General features: G+C 44.0%; 1 protein-coding gene across 1 annotated transcript in view; it reads right to left on the reverse strand.

Annotated features, from left to right (window-relative positions):
- Positions 1–17,387, reverse strand: part of PPEF2 (protein phosphatase with EF-hand domain 2) — a 139,076-nt gene that overhangs the window by 20,657 nt on the left and 101,032 nt on the right. The window contains exon 12 of the mRNA XM_069743398.1: positions 12,153–12,551. Within this exon, the coding sequence (XP_069599499.1) occupies positions 12,153–12,551 (399 nt within the window). The remainder of the gene's footprint in view (positions 1–12,152; positions 12,552–17,387) is intronic.

The following is a 17,387-nucleotide window of genomic DNA, read 5'->3' on the forward strand; positions in this document are numbered from 1 at the left end:
TATAACGGGTGAAATATTACAATCCAGCCATGGCCGATGCTGAAATATCATCGGCCATGGCTGGAAATACTAATGTGCCCCCACCCCACCCCACCGATCGCCCCCACAGCCCTCCGATCTGCCCGGTACACTGCCCCGCTCCCTTCCGTCCTGTGCTCCGCTCCCCCCCGTGCTCTTGTCCGCTCACCCCCGTGCTCTGTTGTGGATTCTATTTTTGGGCTCCCTCTGGTGGTTACTGATGGTACTGGGTGACTTGTGTTTTCTGCGGTCTCTGGTGTCCACCTGTTCTATCAGGATATGGGAGTTTCCTATTTAACCTGGCTTTCTTGTCATTTCCTCGCCGGCTATCAATGTAATCAGTGTGTCTTGTTACCTCTGCTTCCCGCTTCTGTAAATCTTCAGGACAAGCTAAGTTTTTGATTTTCCTGTTCCACGTTTTGCTTAATTTTTGTCTTAGTCCAGCTTGCAGATATGTGATTCCTTTTTGCTGGTTGCTCTAGTGGGCTCATATTACTCCTCATGTTCCATGAGTTGGCACATGAGTTCAAGTAATTTCAGGATGGTTTTTTGTAGGGTTTTTCGCTGACCGCGCAGTTCACTTTTGTATCCTCTGCTATCTAGCTTTAGTGGGCCTCATTTTGCTGAATCTGTTTTCATAACTACGTATGTGCTTTCCTCTCATTTCACCGTCATTACATGTGGGGGGCTGCTATTTCTGTGGGGTGTTCTCTGGAGGCAAGAGAGGTCTGTGTTTCTTCTAATAGGGGAAGTTAGTCCTTCGGCTGGAGCGAGACGTCTAGGATCATCAGAGGCACGTTCCCCGGCTACAGCTAGTTGTGCGTTTAGGTTCAGGATCGCGGTCAGCTCAGTTTCCATCACCCTAGAGCTTGTTTTGTTTTTTGTGCTTGTCCTTTTGTGATCCCCTGCCATTGGGATCACGACAGTATAGCCGGCCAAAAAGTGTATCGTATTGGCTGAAGTAGGAGGAAAAGTAGTCTGAGGAAGTTTTTTTTTTTTTTTCCCTCAGAGTTTGCTGCCTAGCATTAATTGCAGCCTGGCTGCGTCTTACCTCCTCTTAATCCTTGAATGGCTCTGACCTCAGCTGTTTATCATGGACGTCCAGAGTTTGGCTTCCAGCCTGAATAATCTTGCTGCTAAGGTTCAAAATATACAAGATTTTGTTGTACATGCTCCTATGTCTGAACCTAGAATTCCTATCCCAGAGTTTTTTTCTGGAGATAGATCTAGTTTTCTGAATTTTAGGAACAATTGCAAGTTGTTTCTTTCTTTGAAATCTCGCTCCTCTGGAGACCCTGCTCAGCAAGTCAAAATTGTTATATCTTTCCTGCGGGGTGACCCTCAGAATTGGGCATTTGCATTGGCACCAGGGGATCCTGCGTTGCTCAATGTGGATGCGTTTTTTCTGGCATTGGGTTTGCTCTATGAGGAACCTAACCTAGAGATTCAGGCTGAAAAAGCTTTATTGGCTCTCTCTCAGGGGCAAGATGAAGCAGAAATATATTGTCAGAAATTTCGGAAATGGTCGGTGCTTACTCAGTGGAATGAGTGCGCCCTGGCTGCAAGATTCAGAGATGGCCTTTCTGAGGCCATTAAAGATGTTATGGTGGGGTTCCCTGCGCCTACAGGTCTGAATGAGTCTATGACTATGGCTATTCAGATTGATCGGCGTTTACGGGAGCGCAAACCTGTGCACCATTTGGCGGTGTCTTCTGAACAGGCACCTGAGACAATGCAATGTGATAGAATTCAGTCCAGAAGTGAACGGCAAAACTATAGGCAGAAAAATGGGTTGTGTTTTTATTGTGGTGATTCAGCTCATGTTATATCAGCATGCTCTAAACGCATAAAAAAGGTTGATAAGTCTGTTGCCATTAGTACTTTACAGTCTAAGTTCATTCTGTCTGTGACTCTGATTTGTTCATTATCAGCCATTTCCGTCGATGCCTATGTGGATTCAGGCGCTGCCCTGAGTCTTATGGATTGGTCATTTGCCAACCGCTGTGGGTTTAGTCTGGAGCCTCTGGAAGTCCCTATTCCTTTGAAAGGAATTGACTCTACACCTTTGGCTATGAACAAACCTCAGTACTGGACACAAGTGACCATGCGTATGACTCCCGTTCATCAGGAGGTGATTCGCTTCCTGGTACTGTATAATTTACATGATGTCTTAGTGCTTGGTCTGCTATGGTTACAAACTCATAACCCAGTCTTGGACTGGAAAACGATGTCTGTGTTAAGCTGGGGATGTCAGTGGGTTCATGATGATGCACCTCCGATTTCTATCGCTTCATCTACTCCTTCTGAGGTTCCTGTATTTTTTTCTGATTATCGGGATGTTTTTGAGGAGTCTACGCTCAATTCGCTTCCTCCTCACAGGGATTGCGATTGTGCTATAGATTTGATTCCTGGCAGTAAATTTCCTAAAGGACGTTTGTTCAATCTGTCAGTGCCAGAGCATACTGCTATGCGGGATTATGTTAAGGAGTCCTTGGAAAAGGGACATATCCGTCCATCTTCGTCCCCTTTGGGAGCAGGGTTTTTTTTTGTGGCCAAAAAAGATGGTTCCTTGAGGCCTTGTATAGATTACCGTCTTTTGAATAAGATTACAGTCAAATATCAGTATCCTTTGCCATTGTTGACTGATTTGTTCGCTCGCATTAAGGGGGCTAAATGGTTCACTAAGATTGATCTTCGGGGTGCGTATAATCTTGTGCGGATAAAGCAGGGTGATGAGTGGAAAACCGCATTTAATACGCCTGAGGGCCATTTTGAGTATTTGGTGATGCCTTTTGGACTTTCTAATGCTCCTTCTGTCTTCCAGTCCTTTATGCACGATATTTTCCGTGAATATCTGGATAAATTTATGATTGTGTATTTGGATGATGTTTTGGTTTTTTCTGATGACTGGGAGTCCCATGTTCAGCAGGTCAGGAAGGTGTTTCAGGTCCTGCGGGCCAATTCTTTGTTTGTAAAAGGTTCAAAGTGTCTCTTTGGAGTCCAGAAGATCTCTTTTTTGGGGTATATTTTTCCCCTTCTACTATTGAGATGGATCCCGTCAAGGTTCAGGCTATTTGTGACTGGACGCAGCCTACATCTCTTAAGAGTCTACAGAAGTTCTTGGGCTTTGCTAATTTTTATCGTCGTTTCATAACTAATTTTTCTAGTGTTGTTAAGCCTTTGACGGATTTGACTAAGAAGGGTGCTGATGTTGCTGATTGGTCTCCTGCGGCTGTGGAGGCCTTTCAGGAACTTAAGCGCCGGTTTTCTTCTGCTCCTGTGTTGCGTCAGCCAGATGTTTCGCTTCCTTTTCAGGTTGAGGTTGATGCTTCCGAGATTGGAGCGGGGGCGGTTTTGTCGCAGAGAAGCTCCGATTGCTCAGTGATGAAGCCATGTGCGTTCTTTTCTAGAAAGTTTTCGCCCACTGAGCGGAATTATGATGTTGGTAATCGGGAGCTTTTGGCCATGAAGTGGGCATTTGAGGAGTGGCGTCATTGGCTTGAGGGTGCTAGACATCGTGTGGTGGTCTTGACTGATCACAAAAATCTGATTTACCTTGAGTCTGCCAAGCGTCTGAATCCTAGACAGGCTCGTTGGTGACTGTTTTTCTCCCGTTTCGATTTTGTGGTTTCATACCTGCCAGGTTCAAAGAATGTGAAGGCGGATGCTCTTTCTAGGAGTTTTGTGTCTGACTCCCCTGGAAATTCTGAGCCCACTGGTATCCTTAGGGATGGGGTGATTTTGTCGGCTGTCTCCCCAGACTTGCGACGTGCTTTGCAGGAGTTTCAGGCGGATAAACCTGATCGTTGTCCGCCTGAAAGACTGTTTGTTCCGGATAATTGGACCAGTAGAGTCATCTCCGAGGTCCATTCTTCTGCGTTGGCAGGTCATCCTGGAATATTTGGTACTAGAGACTTGGTGGCCAGGTCTTTTTGGTGGCCTTCCTTGTCGAGGGATGTGCGTTCTTTTGTGCAGTCTTGTGAAGTTTGCGCTCGGGCTAAGCCTTGCTGTTCTCGGGCCAGTGGATTGTTGTCACCTTTGCCTATCCCGAAGAGGCCTTGGACGCACATTTCTATGGACTTTATTTCGGATCTCCCTGTCTCTCAAAAAATGTCCGTCATCTGGGTTGTGTGTGACCGCTTTTCTAAGATGGTTCATCTGGTACCCTTGCCTAAGTTACCTTCCTCCTCTGAGTTGGTCCCTCTGTTTTTTCAGAACGTGGTTCGTTTGCATGGGATTCCGGAGAACATCGTTTCTGACAGGGGATCCAAGTTTGTGTCTAGATTTTGGCGTACGTTCTGTGCTAAGATGGGCATTAATTTGTCCTTTTCGTCTGCATTCCATCCTCAGACGAATGGCCAGACGGAACGAACTAATCAGACCTTGGAGACTTATTTGAGGTGTTTTGTTTCTGCTGATCAGGATGACTGGGTTACCTTTTTGCCGCTTGCCGAATTTGCCCTTAATAATCGGGCTAGTTCTGCTACCTTGGTTTCTCCTTTCTTTTGTAATTCGGGGTTTCATCCTCGTTTTTCCTCTGGTCAGGTGGAGCCTTCTGATTGTCCTGGAGTGGACATGGTGGTGGATAGGTTGCATCAGATTTGGAGTCATGTGGTGGACAATTTGAGGTTGTCCCAGGAGAGGGCTCAGCAGTTTGCTAATCGCCGTCGCCGCGTGGGTCCTCGACTTCGTGTTGGGGGACTTGGTGTGGTTGTCTTCTTGTTTTGTTCCTATGAAGGTCTCTTCTCCTAAGTTCAAGCCTCGGTTCATCGGTCCCTATAGGATCTTTGAAATTCTTAACCCTGTGTCGTTTCGTTTGGATCTCCCGGCATCGTTTGCTATTCATAATGTGTTCCATCGGTCGTTGTTGCGGAGGTATGAGGTACCTGTTGTTCCTTCCCTTGAACCTCCTGCTCCGGTGCTGGTGGAGGGAGAATTGGAGTATGTTGTGGAGAAGATCTTGGATTCTCGTGTTTCCAGACGGAAACTCCAATATTTGGTCAAGTGGAAGGGTTATGGTCAGGAGGATAATTCTTGGGTGGTTGCCTCTGATGTTCATGCTGCTGATTTGGTTCGTGCATTTCATAGGGCTCATCCTGGTCGCCCTGGTGGTTCTCGTGAGGGTTCGGTGACCCCTCCTCAAGGGGGGGGTACTGTTGTGGATTCTGTTTTTGGGCTCCCTCTGGTGGTTACTGATGGTACTGGGTGACTTGTGTTTTCTGCGGTCTCTGGTGTCCACCTGTTCTATCAGGATATGGGAGTTTCCTATTTAACCTGGCTTTCTTGTCATTTCCTCGCCGGCTATCAATGTAATCAGTGTGTCTTGTTACCTCTGCTTCCCGCTTCTGTAAATCTTCAGGACAAGCTAAGTTTTTGATTTTCCTGTTCCATGTTTTGCTTAATTTTTGTCTTAGTCCAGCTTGCAGATATGTGATTCCTTTTTGCTGGTTGCTCTAGTGGGCTGATATTACTCCTCATGTTCCATGAGTTGGCACATGAGTTCAAGTAATTTCAGGATGGTTTTTTGTAGGGTTTTTTGCTGACCGCGCAGTTCACTTTTGTATCCTCTGCTATCTAGCTTTAGCGGGCCTCATTTTGCTGAATCTGTTTTCATAACTACGTATGTGCTTTCCTCTCATTTCACCGTCATTACATGTGGGGGGCTGCTATTTCTGTGGGGTGTTCTCTGGAGGCAAGAGAGGTCTGTGTTTCTTCTAATAGGGGAAGTTAGTCCTTCGGCTGGAGCGAGACGTCTAGGATCATCGTAGGCACGTTCCCCGGCTACAGCTAGTTGTGTGTTTAGGTTCAGGATCGCGGTCAGCTCAGTTTCCATCACCCTAGAGCTTGTTTTGTTTTTTGTGCTTGTCCTTTTGTGATCCCCTGCCATTGGGATCATGACAGTGCTCCAATCACCCCCCCCCCTGCACTCCGATCCACCCCCCACCCCCCCCGGTGCTCTGTTCCACCCCCCGTGCTCTGTTCCACACCCCCCGTGCTCCGTTCCACCCTCCCCGTGCTCCGTTCCACCCCTCCCGCGCTCCGATTCACCCCCCCGTGCTCCGATCCCCCCCTCGTGCTCCCCCCCCCACCCCATCATACTTACCAATCCTGCCGGGGTCCGTCCGTCTTCTCCCCGGGCGCCGCCATCTTCCAAAATGGCGGGCGCATGCGCAGTGCGCCCGCCGAATCTGCCGCCCGGCAGATTCGTTCCAAAGTGCATTTTGATCACTGAGATATAATCTATCTCAGTGATCAAAATAAAAAAATAATAAATGACCCCCCCCCCCCTTTGTCACCCCCATAGGTAGGGACAATAAAAAACTAAAGAATTTTTTTTTTTTCCACTAATGTTAGAATAGGGTTAGGGCTAGGGTTAGGGGTAGGGTTAGGGGTAGGGTTAGGGCTAGGGTTAGGGCTAGGGTTAGGGTTAGAACTAGGGCTAGGGTTAGGGGTAGGGTTAGGGGTAGGGTTAGGGCTAGGGTTAGGGCTGGGCTAGGGTTAGGGGTAGGGTTAGGGGTAGGGTTAGGGGTAGGGTTAGGGGTTAGGGGTAGGGTTAGGGGTAGGGTTAGGATTAGGGGTAGGGTTAGGGGTAGGGTTAGAGCTAGGGTTAGGGTTTCGGTATGTGCACACATATTCTGGTCCTCTGCGGATTTTTCCGCTGCGGATTTGATAAATCTGCAGTGCTAAACCGCTGCGGATTTATGACGGATTTACCGCGTTTTTTCTGCGCATTTCACTGCAGTTTTACAACTGCGATTTTCTATTGGAGCAGTTGTAAAACCGCTGCGGAATCCGCACAAAGAAGTGACATGCTGCGGAATGTAAACCGCTGCGTTTCCGTGCAGTTTTTCCGCAGCATGTGTACAGCAATTTTTGTTTCCCATGGGTTTGCATTAAACTGTAAACTCATGGGAAACTGCTGCGGATCCGCAGTGTTTTCCGCAGCGTGTGCACATACCTTTAGAATTAGGCTATGTGCCCACACTGCGGATTGGCCGCTGCGGATTCGCAGCAGTGTTCCATCAGGTTTACAGTACCATGTAAACCTATGGAAAACCAAATCCGCTGTGCCCATGGTGCGGAAAATACCGCGCTGAAACGCTGCATTGTATTTTCCGCAGCATGTCAATTCTTTGTGCGGATTCCGCAGCGTTTTACACCTGCTCCTCAATAGGAATCCGCAGGTGAAATCCGCACAAAAAACACTGAAAATCCGCCGGTAAAACGCAGTGCCTTTTACCCGCGGATTTTTCAAAAATGATGCTGAAAAATCTCACACGAATCCGCAACATGGGCACATAGCCTTAGGGTTAGGGTTGGAATTAGGGTTGTGATTAGGGTTATGGCTACAGTTGGGATTAGGGTTACGGGTGTGGGGGGGTTAATGTTGGAGTTAGAATTGAGGGGTTTCCACTGTTTAGGCACATCAGGGGTCTCCAAACGCAACATGGCGCCACCATTGATTCCAGCCAATCTCGTATTCAAAAAGTCAAATGGTGCTCCCTCAATTCCGAGCCCCGACGTGTGCCCAAACAGTGTTTTACCCCCACATATGGGGTACCAGCATACTCAGGATAAACTGCGCAACAATTACTGGGGTCCAATTTATCCTGTTACCCTTGTGAAAATAAAAAAATGCTTGCTAAAACATCATTTTTGAGGAAAGAAAAATGATTTTTTATTTTCACGGCTCTGCGTTGTAAACGTCTGTGAAGCAATTGGGGGTTCAAAGTGCTCACCACATATCTCGATAAGTTCCTTGGGGGGTCTAGTTTCTAAAATGGGGTCACTTGTGGGGGGTTTCTACTGTTTAGGAACACCAGGGGCTCTGCAAACGCAACGTGACGCCCGCAGACCATTCCATCAAATTCTGCATTTCAAAAGTCACTACTTCCCTTCTGAGCCCCGACGTGTGCCCAAACAGTGGTTTACCCCCACACATGGGGTATCAGCGTACTCAGGAGAAACTGGACAACAACTTTTGGGGTCCAATTTCTCCTGTAACCCTTGGGAAAATAAAAAATTCTGGGCTAAATAATTATTTTTGAGGAAAGAAAACGTATTTATTATTTTCACGGTTCTGCATTATAAACTTCTATGAAGCACTTGGGGGTTCAAAGTGCTCACCACACATCTAGATAAGTTCCTTTCAGGGTCTAGTTTCCAAAATGGGGTCACTTGTGGGGGGTTTCTACTGTTAAGCCACATCAGGGGCTCTGCAAACGCAACGTGACGCCCACAGAGCATTCCATCAAAGTCTGCATTTCAAAACGTCACTACTTCACTTCCGAGCCCCGGCATGTGCCCAAACAGTGGTTTACCCCCACATATGGGGTATCAGCGTACTCAGGAGAAACTGGACAACAACTTTTGGGGTCAAATTTCTCCTGTTACCCTTGGGAAAATAAAAAATTGCAGGCTAAAAGATCATTTTTGAGAAAATAATTTTTTATTTTTATTTTCATGGCTCTGCGTTATAAACTTCTGTGAAGCACTTGGGGGTTCAAAGTCCTCACCACACATCTAGATTAGTTCCTTTGGGGGTCTAGTTTCCAAAATGGGGTCATTTCTGGGGGATCTCCAATGTTTAGGCACACAGGGGCTCTCCAAACGTGACATGGTGTCCGCTAATGATTGGAGCTAATTTTCCATTTAAAAAGCCAAATGGCGTGCCTTCCCTTCCGAGCCCTGCCGTGCGCCTAAACAGTGGTTTACCCCCACATATGGGGTATCAGCGTACTCAGGACAAACTGGACAACAACATTTGGGGTCCAATTAATCCTATTACCTTTGGCAAAATAGGAAATTCCAGGCTAAAAAATCATTTTTGAGGAAAGAAAAATTATTTGTTATTTTCATGGCTCTGCGTTATAAACTTCTGTGAAGCACCTGAGGGTTTAAAGTGCTCAATATGCATCTAGATAAGTTCCTTGGGGGGTCTAGTTTCCAAAATGGGATCACTTGTGGGGGATCTCCAATGTTTAGGCACACAGGGGCTCTCCAAACGCGACATGGTGTCCGCTAACAATTGGAGCTAATTTTCCATTCAAAAAGTCAAATGGCACGCCTTCCCTTCCGAGCCCTGCCGTGTGCCCAAACAGTGGTTTACCCCCACATATGAGGTATCGGCGTACTCGGGAGAAATTGCCCAACAAATTTTATGATCCATTTTATCCTATTGCCCATGTGAAAATGAAAAAATTGAGGCGAAAAGAATTTTTTGTGTGAAAAAAAAGTACTTTTTCATTTTTACAGATCAATTTGTGAAGCACCTGAGGGTTTAAAGTGCTCACTAGGCATCTAAATAAGTTCCTTGGGGGGTCTAGTTTCCAAAATGGGGTCACTTGTGGGGGAGCGCCAATGTTTAGGCACACAGGGTCTCTCCAAACGCGACATGGTGTCCGCTAACGATGGAGATAATTTTTCATTCAAAAAGTCAAATGGCGCTCCTTCCCTTCCGAGCCTTACCATGTGCCCAAACAGTGGTTTACCCCCACATGTGAGGTATTGGTGTACTCAGGAGAAATTGCCCAACAAATTTTAGGATCCATTTTATCCTGTTGCCCATGTGAAAATGAAAAAATTGAGGCTAAAAGAATTTTTTTGTGAAAAAAAGTACTTTTTCATTTTTACGGATCAATTTGTGAAGCACCTGGGGGTTCAAAGTGCTCACTATGCATCTAGATAAGTTCCTTGGGGCGTCTAGTTTCCAAAATGGGGTCACTTGTGGGGGAGCTCCAATTTTTAGGCACACGGGGGCTCTCCAAATGTGACATGGTGTCCGCTAAAGAGTGGAGCCAATTTTTTAATCAAAAAGTCAAATTGCGCTCCTTCCCTTCCAAGCCCTGCCGTGCGCCCAAACAGTGGTTTACCCCCACATATGAGGTATCAGCGTACTCAGGACAAATTGGACAACAACTTTCGTGGTTCAGTTTCTCCTTTTACCATTGGGAAAATAAAAAAAATTGTTGCTAAAAGATAATTTTTGTGACTAAAAAGTTAAATGTTCATTTTTTCCTTCCATGTTGCTTCTGCTGCTGTGAAGCACCTGAAGGGTAAATAAACTTCTTGAATGTGGTTTTGAGTACCTTGAGGGGTGCAGTTTTTAGAATGGTGTCACTTTTGGGTATTTTCAGCCATATAGACCCCTCAAACTGACTTCAAATGTGAGGTGGTCCCTAAAAAAATGGTTTTGTAAATTTCGTTGTAAAAATGAGAAATCGCTGGTCAAAATTTTAACCCTTATAACTTCCTAGCAAAAAAAAATTTTGTTTCCAAAATTGTGCTGATGTAAAGTATACATGTGGGAAATGTTATTTATTAACTATTTTGTGTCACATAACTCTCTAGTTTAACAGAATAAAAATTCAAAATGTGAAAATTGCGAAATTTTCAAAATTTTCGCCAAATTTCCGTTTTTATCACAAATAAACGCAGAATTTATTGACCTTAATTTACCACTAACATGAAGCCCAATATGTCACGAAAAAACAATCTCAGAACCGCTAGGATCCGTTGAAGCGTTCCTGAGTTATTACCTCATAAAGGGACACTGGTCAGAATTGCAAAAAACGGCAAGGTCTTTAAGGTCAAAATAGGCTGGGTCATGAAGGGGTTAAGTGGTGGAACTTGCACTATTGCTGACTGACTAAATACTTTTTTGCCCCACTGTATTTCTTATCTTTGTGCATTGTCATCCATGACCTCTGCATTGGGGATACTACTGGCTACACCTGCAGGATTTTTTTTTCTTTCTTTTTTGCAGGTGTGTATATACGCACTATATGATTGATTGGAAGGTTACTCCTTTTATATATATGTAGTTCTTTGCCACTGTTCCAGTCATACCTGTCGGTTGCCTCTGTATTTTGGTTGCTCCTTAATTTTATGTGTAGTATATGGTTTTAGATATGTTCAAAATAAAGTTTGTATTTTTTCATATGTTATGGCCTGGTGTTCATTCTTGGTGTTAGTAATAATTATCATTTGGCTTAATTTTGATTAAAGGCGATATTATAGGTGTTAATAACAGTCTGGATATGTAGTCTGGACCTCCCCGTATAGCAGCAGTCTGGATATGTAGTCTGGACCTCCCCTTATAGCAGCAGTCTGGATATGTAGTCTGGACCTCCCTATATAAGAGCAGTCTGGATATGTAGTCAGGACCTCCCTATATAGGAGCAGTCTGGATATGTAGTCTGGACATCCCTGTATAACAGAAGTCTGGATATGTAGTCTGGATCTCTCTAAAGCAGCAGTCCGGCTATGTAGTCTTGACCTCCCCTTATAGCAGCAGTCCGGCTATGTAGTCTGGACCTCCCCCTATAGCACCAGTCTGGCTATGTAGTCTTGACCTCCCCCTACAGCAGCAGTCTGGCTATGTAGTCTTGACCTCCCCCTATAGCAGCAGTCCGGCTATGTAGTCTGGACATCCCCCTATAGCAGCAGTCTGGCTATGTAGTCTGGACCTCCCCCTATAGCAGCAGTTCAGATATGTAGTCTGGGCCTCCCCCTATAGCAGCAGTCCGGCTATGTAGTCTGGGCCTCCCCCTATAGCAGCAGTCCGGCTATGTAGTCTGGACTTTGCCCTATTACAGCCAGTCTGTATATACTGGATTCCCCTATAATACCTATAACAGTCTGGCTGTGTAGTCAGGACCTCCCCCTTTGTCAGCAGTCTAACGGTGCAATCTGCTCCACCCCTATGACAGCAGTCCGGCTGCCCTATAACAGCAGTCTGGTTATGTAGTCTGGACCTCCTCCTATAACAAGAGTCTGGCAGTGTGGTCCATATCTCACTCTATAACAGTGATATTATAGCAGTGAACAACACATGATTCCTACAGCCAGATTGGCTGCAGCTGTCACCCGTCAGTAAGAAGCAGAAGTTCAGATACAGTCTGGGAACCTAGTAGAGTTGGAACGGGAATGATGGAAAACAATAAGGTACGGTAATTATTTTTCAGTACTCTGTGCAATTTCTAATAAAAATGTAAAGTTGCCAGACTTTTTTTTTTTTTTTTTTTTAAAGGCGTTGGTCTACCAGAAAAACCTATCCTGTGGATAAGTAAAAAGTTTCTGGTTGTCCAACTGATGGGACCCCTTTCCAGAACATAGTCTCTTCCTTTGAATACCTGTTTCCTTTCTTCATCTTCCATGTCATAGTCCTGTGTTCCTCCAGTATCAGATTCAGACTCAGACACAGATATTGGACTATTAGGCTCTATATAGGTATCTGTGAAACCCACTTTTCTGCGACATTTAATCAGCTCTTTATCCACAGATTCCCGGACTCGTTTCGAAATCTCCCTTCTATCAACTGATATGGTGGTTGGGCTGCTTGCAGATCGTTTGCCTTTATAGGCAGGCAAGAGAGTGTGAGTGGCACTGTGCGAGAATGAACCAAATCTTGGTTGTGGGGGACAATTTGATAAAGTGTTGTCGTCTTTTGTTTCCTGACAAGGCGATGCCTCTATCCCCTCTGTCTTGTTAGCCTTTTCCCTTTTTTTTCGAGGACGTAAGGTAGATGTAAACTAAAGACACAAAATACATGTGTTATGGAATTACATAACTCTTATTCAGTCTAATCTTAAAGGGAATCTGTCACCAGTTTTTCTCATCTGAGAGCAGGAAAAGAAACCCTGATTCCATCGATATATCACTTAGTTTACAAAGTTACAAATCAAAGAATATTGCTGATGCATGGGAAAATCCAAAACATGACATCACATAGAAAGGTTTCCCTTAATGTTAAAACCTAAATACAGTTTATTGAAATATGATGTAAAACAAGCAACAACAAAAAAACAATAAAGCAAAAAATGTAAAAATGATGGCAATAATATCCCCACTGGTGTGCAACCAGGGGAGTGAGAGGGGTGTAGGGAAAATAATGTAAAGAAAAAAACTTTTTACATTTATAATATATTCAACCTCAATTCCAAAGAAGCTGGGACACTTTGTCAAATGCAGGGAAAATGGAATTAGACTTCCCAATAATTCCTTTCCTAGGAGCCCTCCAAGACAGCACAACAGGTTGCCTCCTCGCCCTAGTAGGAATAGGAAACACAATGGGGTTAAATAGCCCCTCCCCACCTCCTATCCTCAGTGTTTATTTAAAGGACCACACCAGTATGAATGCTCTAAATATTTATTTAACACCAAGAAATACATAATGAACAGAAGGGCGGGAATTACTAGTGCTGTCATTAAGGATTCCTAGAAAAGAAATTATCGGTAAGTCCAATTGTATTTTCTCCCATAACCCTCCACAACAGCACAGCAGGTAGAATACCAGAGAATATTATCAGGCAGGGATGATTGCCTGGAGGACTTACCTCCCAAAGGCTGATTCTTTATTAGACATTAAAACTAATCTATAATGCTTAGAGAAGGTATGGACCGAGGACCAGGTAACGGCTTTGCAGATCTGCTAGATGGAGCTGCTGGCCCTTTCGGCCCAGGAAACCAACATGTCTCTTGTGGAGTGAGCTTTCAGTTTCTCTGGAGGCAATAGACACTGAATTCTATGAATTCTATATGCTTCACAATCCAATTCTTAATCCAGTTAGTTGGCTATCGTACACTTCTAAGTCTTTTTTCCTTTGTTTTGTCCACAATATTGTACAAAGAGATTCTGGTCCTTCCTCCAGGACTCTGTTAAAAATAGTGAAGAATGGTTCTCCATACATCTAACAAATGAAATTCTTTTTTCTCTGTCGTTTGTTGGATCGTGGCAAAAAGACGGGAGGGCTATCTCCCAAACACATGAGGAATTCTGATGTCACCTTTGACAAAAAAAGATCGGAGTACAATTCTGTCTTCTAGGATCTTTAAATATTGTTCCCAAATCGATAGGGCCTGCAGTTCACTAGCTGTCTTCCATGTTATAGCTACTAGGAGAGCTGCCTTCCAGGACAGTTTATTTAAAACCACCGGAGCTATGATCTCAAAAGAAGGCAGAATTAGACCCTTGAGGACAATATTTAGGTCCGAAGGTGGGATTCTTAGGTGTACCAGGAAGCTGCGGTCATGAATCTTCTTGTCCAATGATGACTTGCCAGGTACTGGATGAAAAAGGAACTTAAGGCTGACATCTGGACTTTAGGGGTACTAGGTTTTAAGCCTCTCACCAGACTATCCTGTAGGAAATCTAGGATTCTGGCTATGTCTGGATGAAACGGATCTCAAGGAACAGCTCAGTACTATGAAATAAAGGTCTTCCATATTTTTCCATAGATGGTATTAGTTATCTGTTTTCTGCACTTCTGAAGGGTACCTATGACCCCGTCTTATAGACCTTCTGCCTTTAAGATTTTGGCTTCAGAAGCCAAGCAACCACACACAGATTTTGCTGAGCTGGATGTCTAACTCCCTCTGTCTTGATCTTCTGCACTACTCTTGGTAAGATGGGAATTGGGAGGTGGGGGGAACTTAAGCCAATTTGAATTCCCGGGGATACATGAATGCGTCCACTGCCACACAGGTGTCCTTTGAATTTAGGAAGAAGTATTGACCTATTTTAGCATTTAGACAGCTAGCAAATAAGTTTACCTCTGAATGGCCCTAATTCCTGGTTATCATTTGAAAAATCTTGGTCTTCAGACTCCACTCACCCTAATATATGTCTTTCCTGCTCAGGAAGTCTGCTTGTGTGTTGGTGGAGCCGCTTAGATGGAGTGCTGATGGAGACAGAAGATGCTGCTCTGCCCAAGAGAAGGCTTTTTTTTAGATTGACTTGAGATTCTTGTATATTGTACGTCCCTGGTGACTAAGGTGAGCCACTGTTGTCATGTTGTCAGAATATATGAATATATCTCAACATGTGTTCCCTGAAGTAATGATACTGCAGTCTTGAGGGTCTCTTCTACCGCTTTCAGCTCTCTGAAATTGAATGACTAGTTATCTCTTGTGGCCAGACCCCTTGAAAGGAGTCTCGAGACCATTGCTCTTCATCCATTTTTGCAGGCATCTGTCATTATAGTGGTAAGCGGGAATTGAATCCAATTCCTTTTGCTAGATTTCCTAGATTGAGCCACCAATCTACGGAAAATATTTAGAATTGAGAGTCAGTGGTTGATACTTTTTAATGGCTAACTGAAAAGATGGGTCCATAGTTTGTTGTAGTATTGTTACAGTACAGTCCAGGGTAGGATTTCACTTGGACAGGCATATTAATTCTTCTGTTTAGAGATTCAGGGGATATTTTCCAGCGGGACAGAATATAAGTTTGAAGAGTTCTTGTATGAGCCTGGGACCAGTGTACTGCTTGGATACATGATGCCATGGATCCCAGGACAGACATTGCAAACCTTGAAGAGATTTTCTTCTGATTTCGCAGAACAGAAATTCTAGATCTTACATATATGTATTTGCTTGTCTCTTGGTAAAAAAGTTGCCTATTCTCGAAAATCCAGAAGGAATCTCAGGAAAACTTTTCTGGCAAACGGATTTAAGTCTGACTTCTGAAGGTTCACCAACCATCCCAGAGATGTCAGGATCTGAAGCGTTATATGTACAGCTCTGGCAAAAATTAAGAGACCACTGCAAAATTTTCAGTTTGTCTTTTTCTCTTTATAGGTATATTTTTGAGTAAAATGTAAATTGTTCTTTTATTCTATAAACTACTCACAACATGTCTCCGAAGTTCCAAGCAATAAATTTTGTATTTATTTTCTGAAAATGAGAAATGGTCAAAATTACTAAAAAATGCATTGCTTGCAGACCTCAAATAATAAAAAAAAAACAAGTTCATAATCATTTAGAAACAAAAATACTAATGTTTTAACTCAGGAAGAGTTCAGAAATCAGTATTTTGTGGAATAACCATGATTTTAATCACAGCTTTTATGCATCTTGGCATGCTTTCCACCAGTCTTTCACACTGCTTTTGCGTGACCTTATGCCACTCCTGGTACAAAAATTTAAGCAGTTCTTCTTTGTTTGATGGCTTGTGACTATCCATCTTCCTCTTGATGACATCCCAGAGGTTTTCAATGGGGTTCAGGTCTGGAGATTGGGCTGACAGGAAATTGATGTGGTGGTCCTTCATCCACACCTTGATTGACCTAGCTGTGTGGCACGGCGCATTGTCCTGCTGGAAAAAACAGTCCTCAGAGTTGGGCAACATTGCCTGAGCAGAAGGAATCAACGGTTTTTCCAGGATAACCTTGTATGCGGCTTGATTCATACGTCCTTCGCAAAGGTTAACCTGCCCAATTCCAGCCTTGCTTTTCTTATCTTGGTTTCTTTATTAGAAAAAGGTCAAAATAATGAATTCTGCCGTGCTCTACTTCTGGAACTGGTGAGATAACCTCTGACATCTGCAGATCTTTGAGCCCAGGCATCAGAATCTGCTTTTAGGCTGTGTGCACACGTCAGGATTTCTGGCAGAAATGTTCCTGACAAAAACCTGACATTTCTGCCAGAAATCCGCATGCGTTTTTTTCACATTTTTTTCGCGTTTTTGATGCGTTTTTTCTTGCGTTTTTTCCAAATGCATAGAATAGCGGGAAAAACGCAGAAAATCTGCAAAATTAATGAACATGCTGCTGTTTTTACCGTGATGCGTTTTTTTTCGTGGAAAAAAACGCATCATGTGCACAGAAATTGCAGAATGCATTCTAAATGATAGAATGCATAATGTATGCATTTTTAATGAGTTTTTATCGCGAAAAAAAACACGAAAAAAGATGCGAAAAAACCTGAATGTGTGCACAAACTCTTAAGATGTAAAGGAGGTTATTCTTAGGCTTTGTAGAGGGCAGGCAGAGAACTCAATTACCACCCCTCTGATGGATTCCAGAATCCTTTCCTCTGAGGAAATTATCTGCCACTGGGAAAAGAACTGAGATTCTGCCCCCTACATGCCTGGCATTATAGTCTTTCCTGGTGCAGATTTAAAAAAAAAAAATGTTCCTATCCCTTCCCCCTCTGTGGTAACTCCAGTGTCACTTCTTCCCCTTCCCTCTGTACTGTGGAGGTTGGGTCAGTGATGGTCAAAAGGATCTTCGCCTGATGACTTTTGGCTCAGGTAGTGACTTCTTTTTATCAGATGCTTTTTCTAATAGCTCACCTTGGAAGGGTATGGGGCAAAGTTTGGATTTGGATGCAATATCTTCGTTTTACATATCCAGACAAAGTGCTCGTCTTGTTGTGTTTTGATAACACAGAAGACTTAGCAGTTACTCAGACTGACTCTGGTAAGGCATCTGCTAGGAACCCCAAAGCCTTTTGAAGTAGAGGTAAGGAAGCTGGTAAATCTACTCTGGGAGTTCCCTTGCTCAGGTGAGCCTCAAGTTCATTCAACCATTGGAACATGGATCTTGCCACACAGGTGGACACTACATTTGTTGTTAATGATGACTTTG

This window comes from Ranitomeya imitator, chromosome 1, assembly GCF_032444005.1.
Source record: "Ranitomeya imitator isolate aRanImi1 chromosome 1, aRanImi1.pri, whole genome shotgun sequence".
Taxonomy (NCBI): Eukaryota; Metazoa; Chordata; class Amphibia; order Anura; family Dendrobatidae; genus Ranitomeya; species Ranitomeya imitator.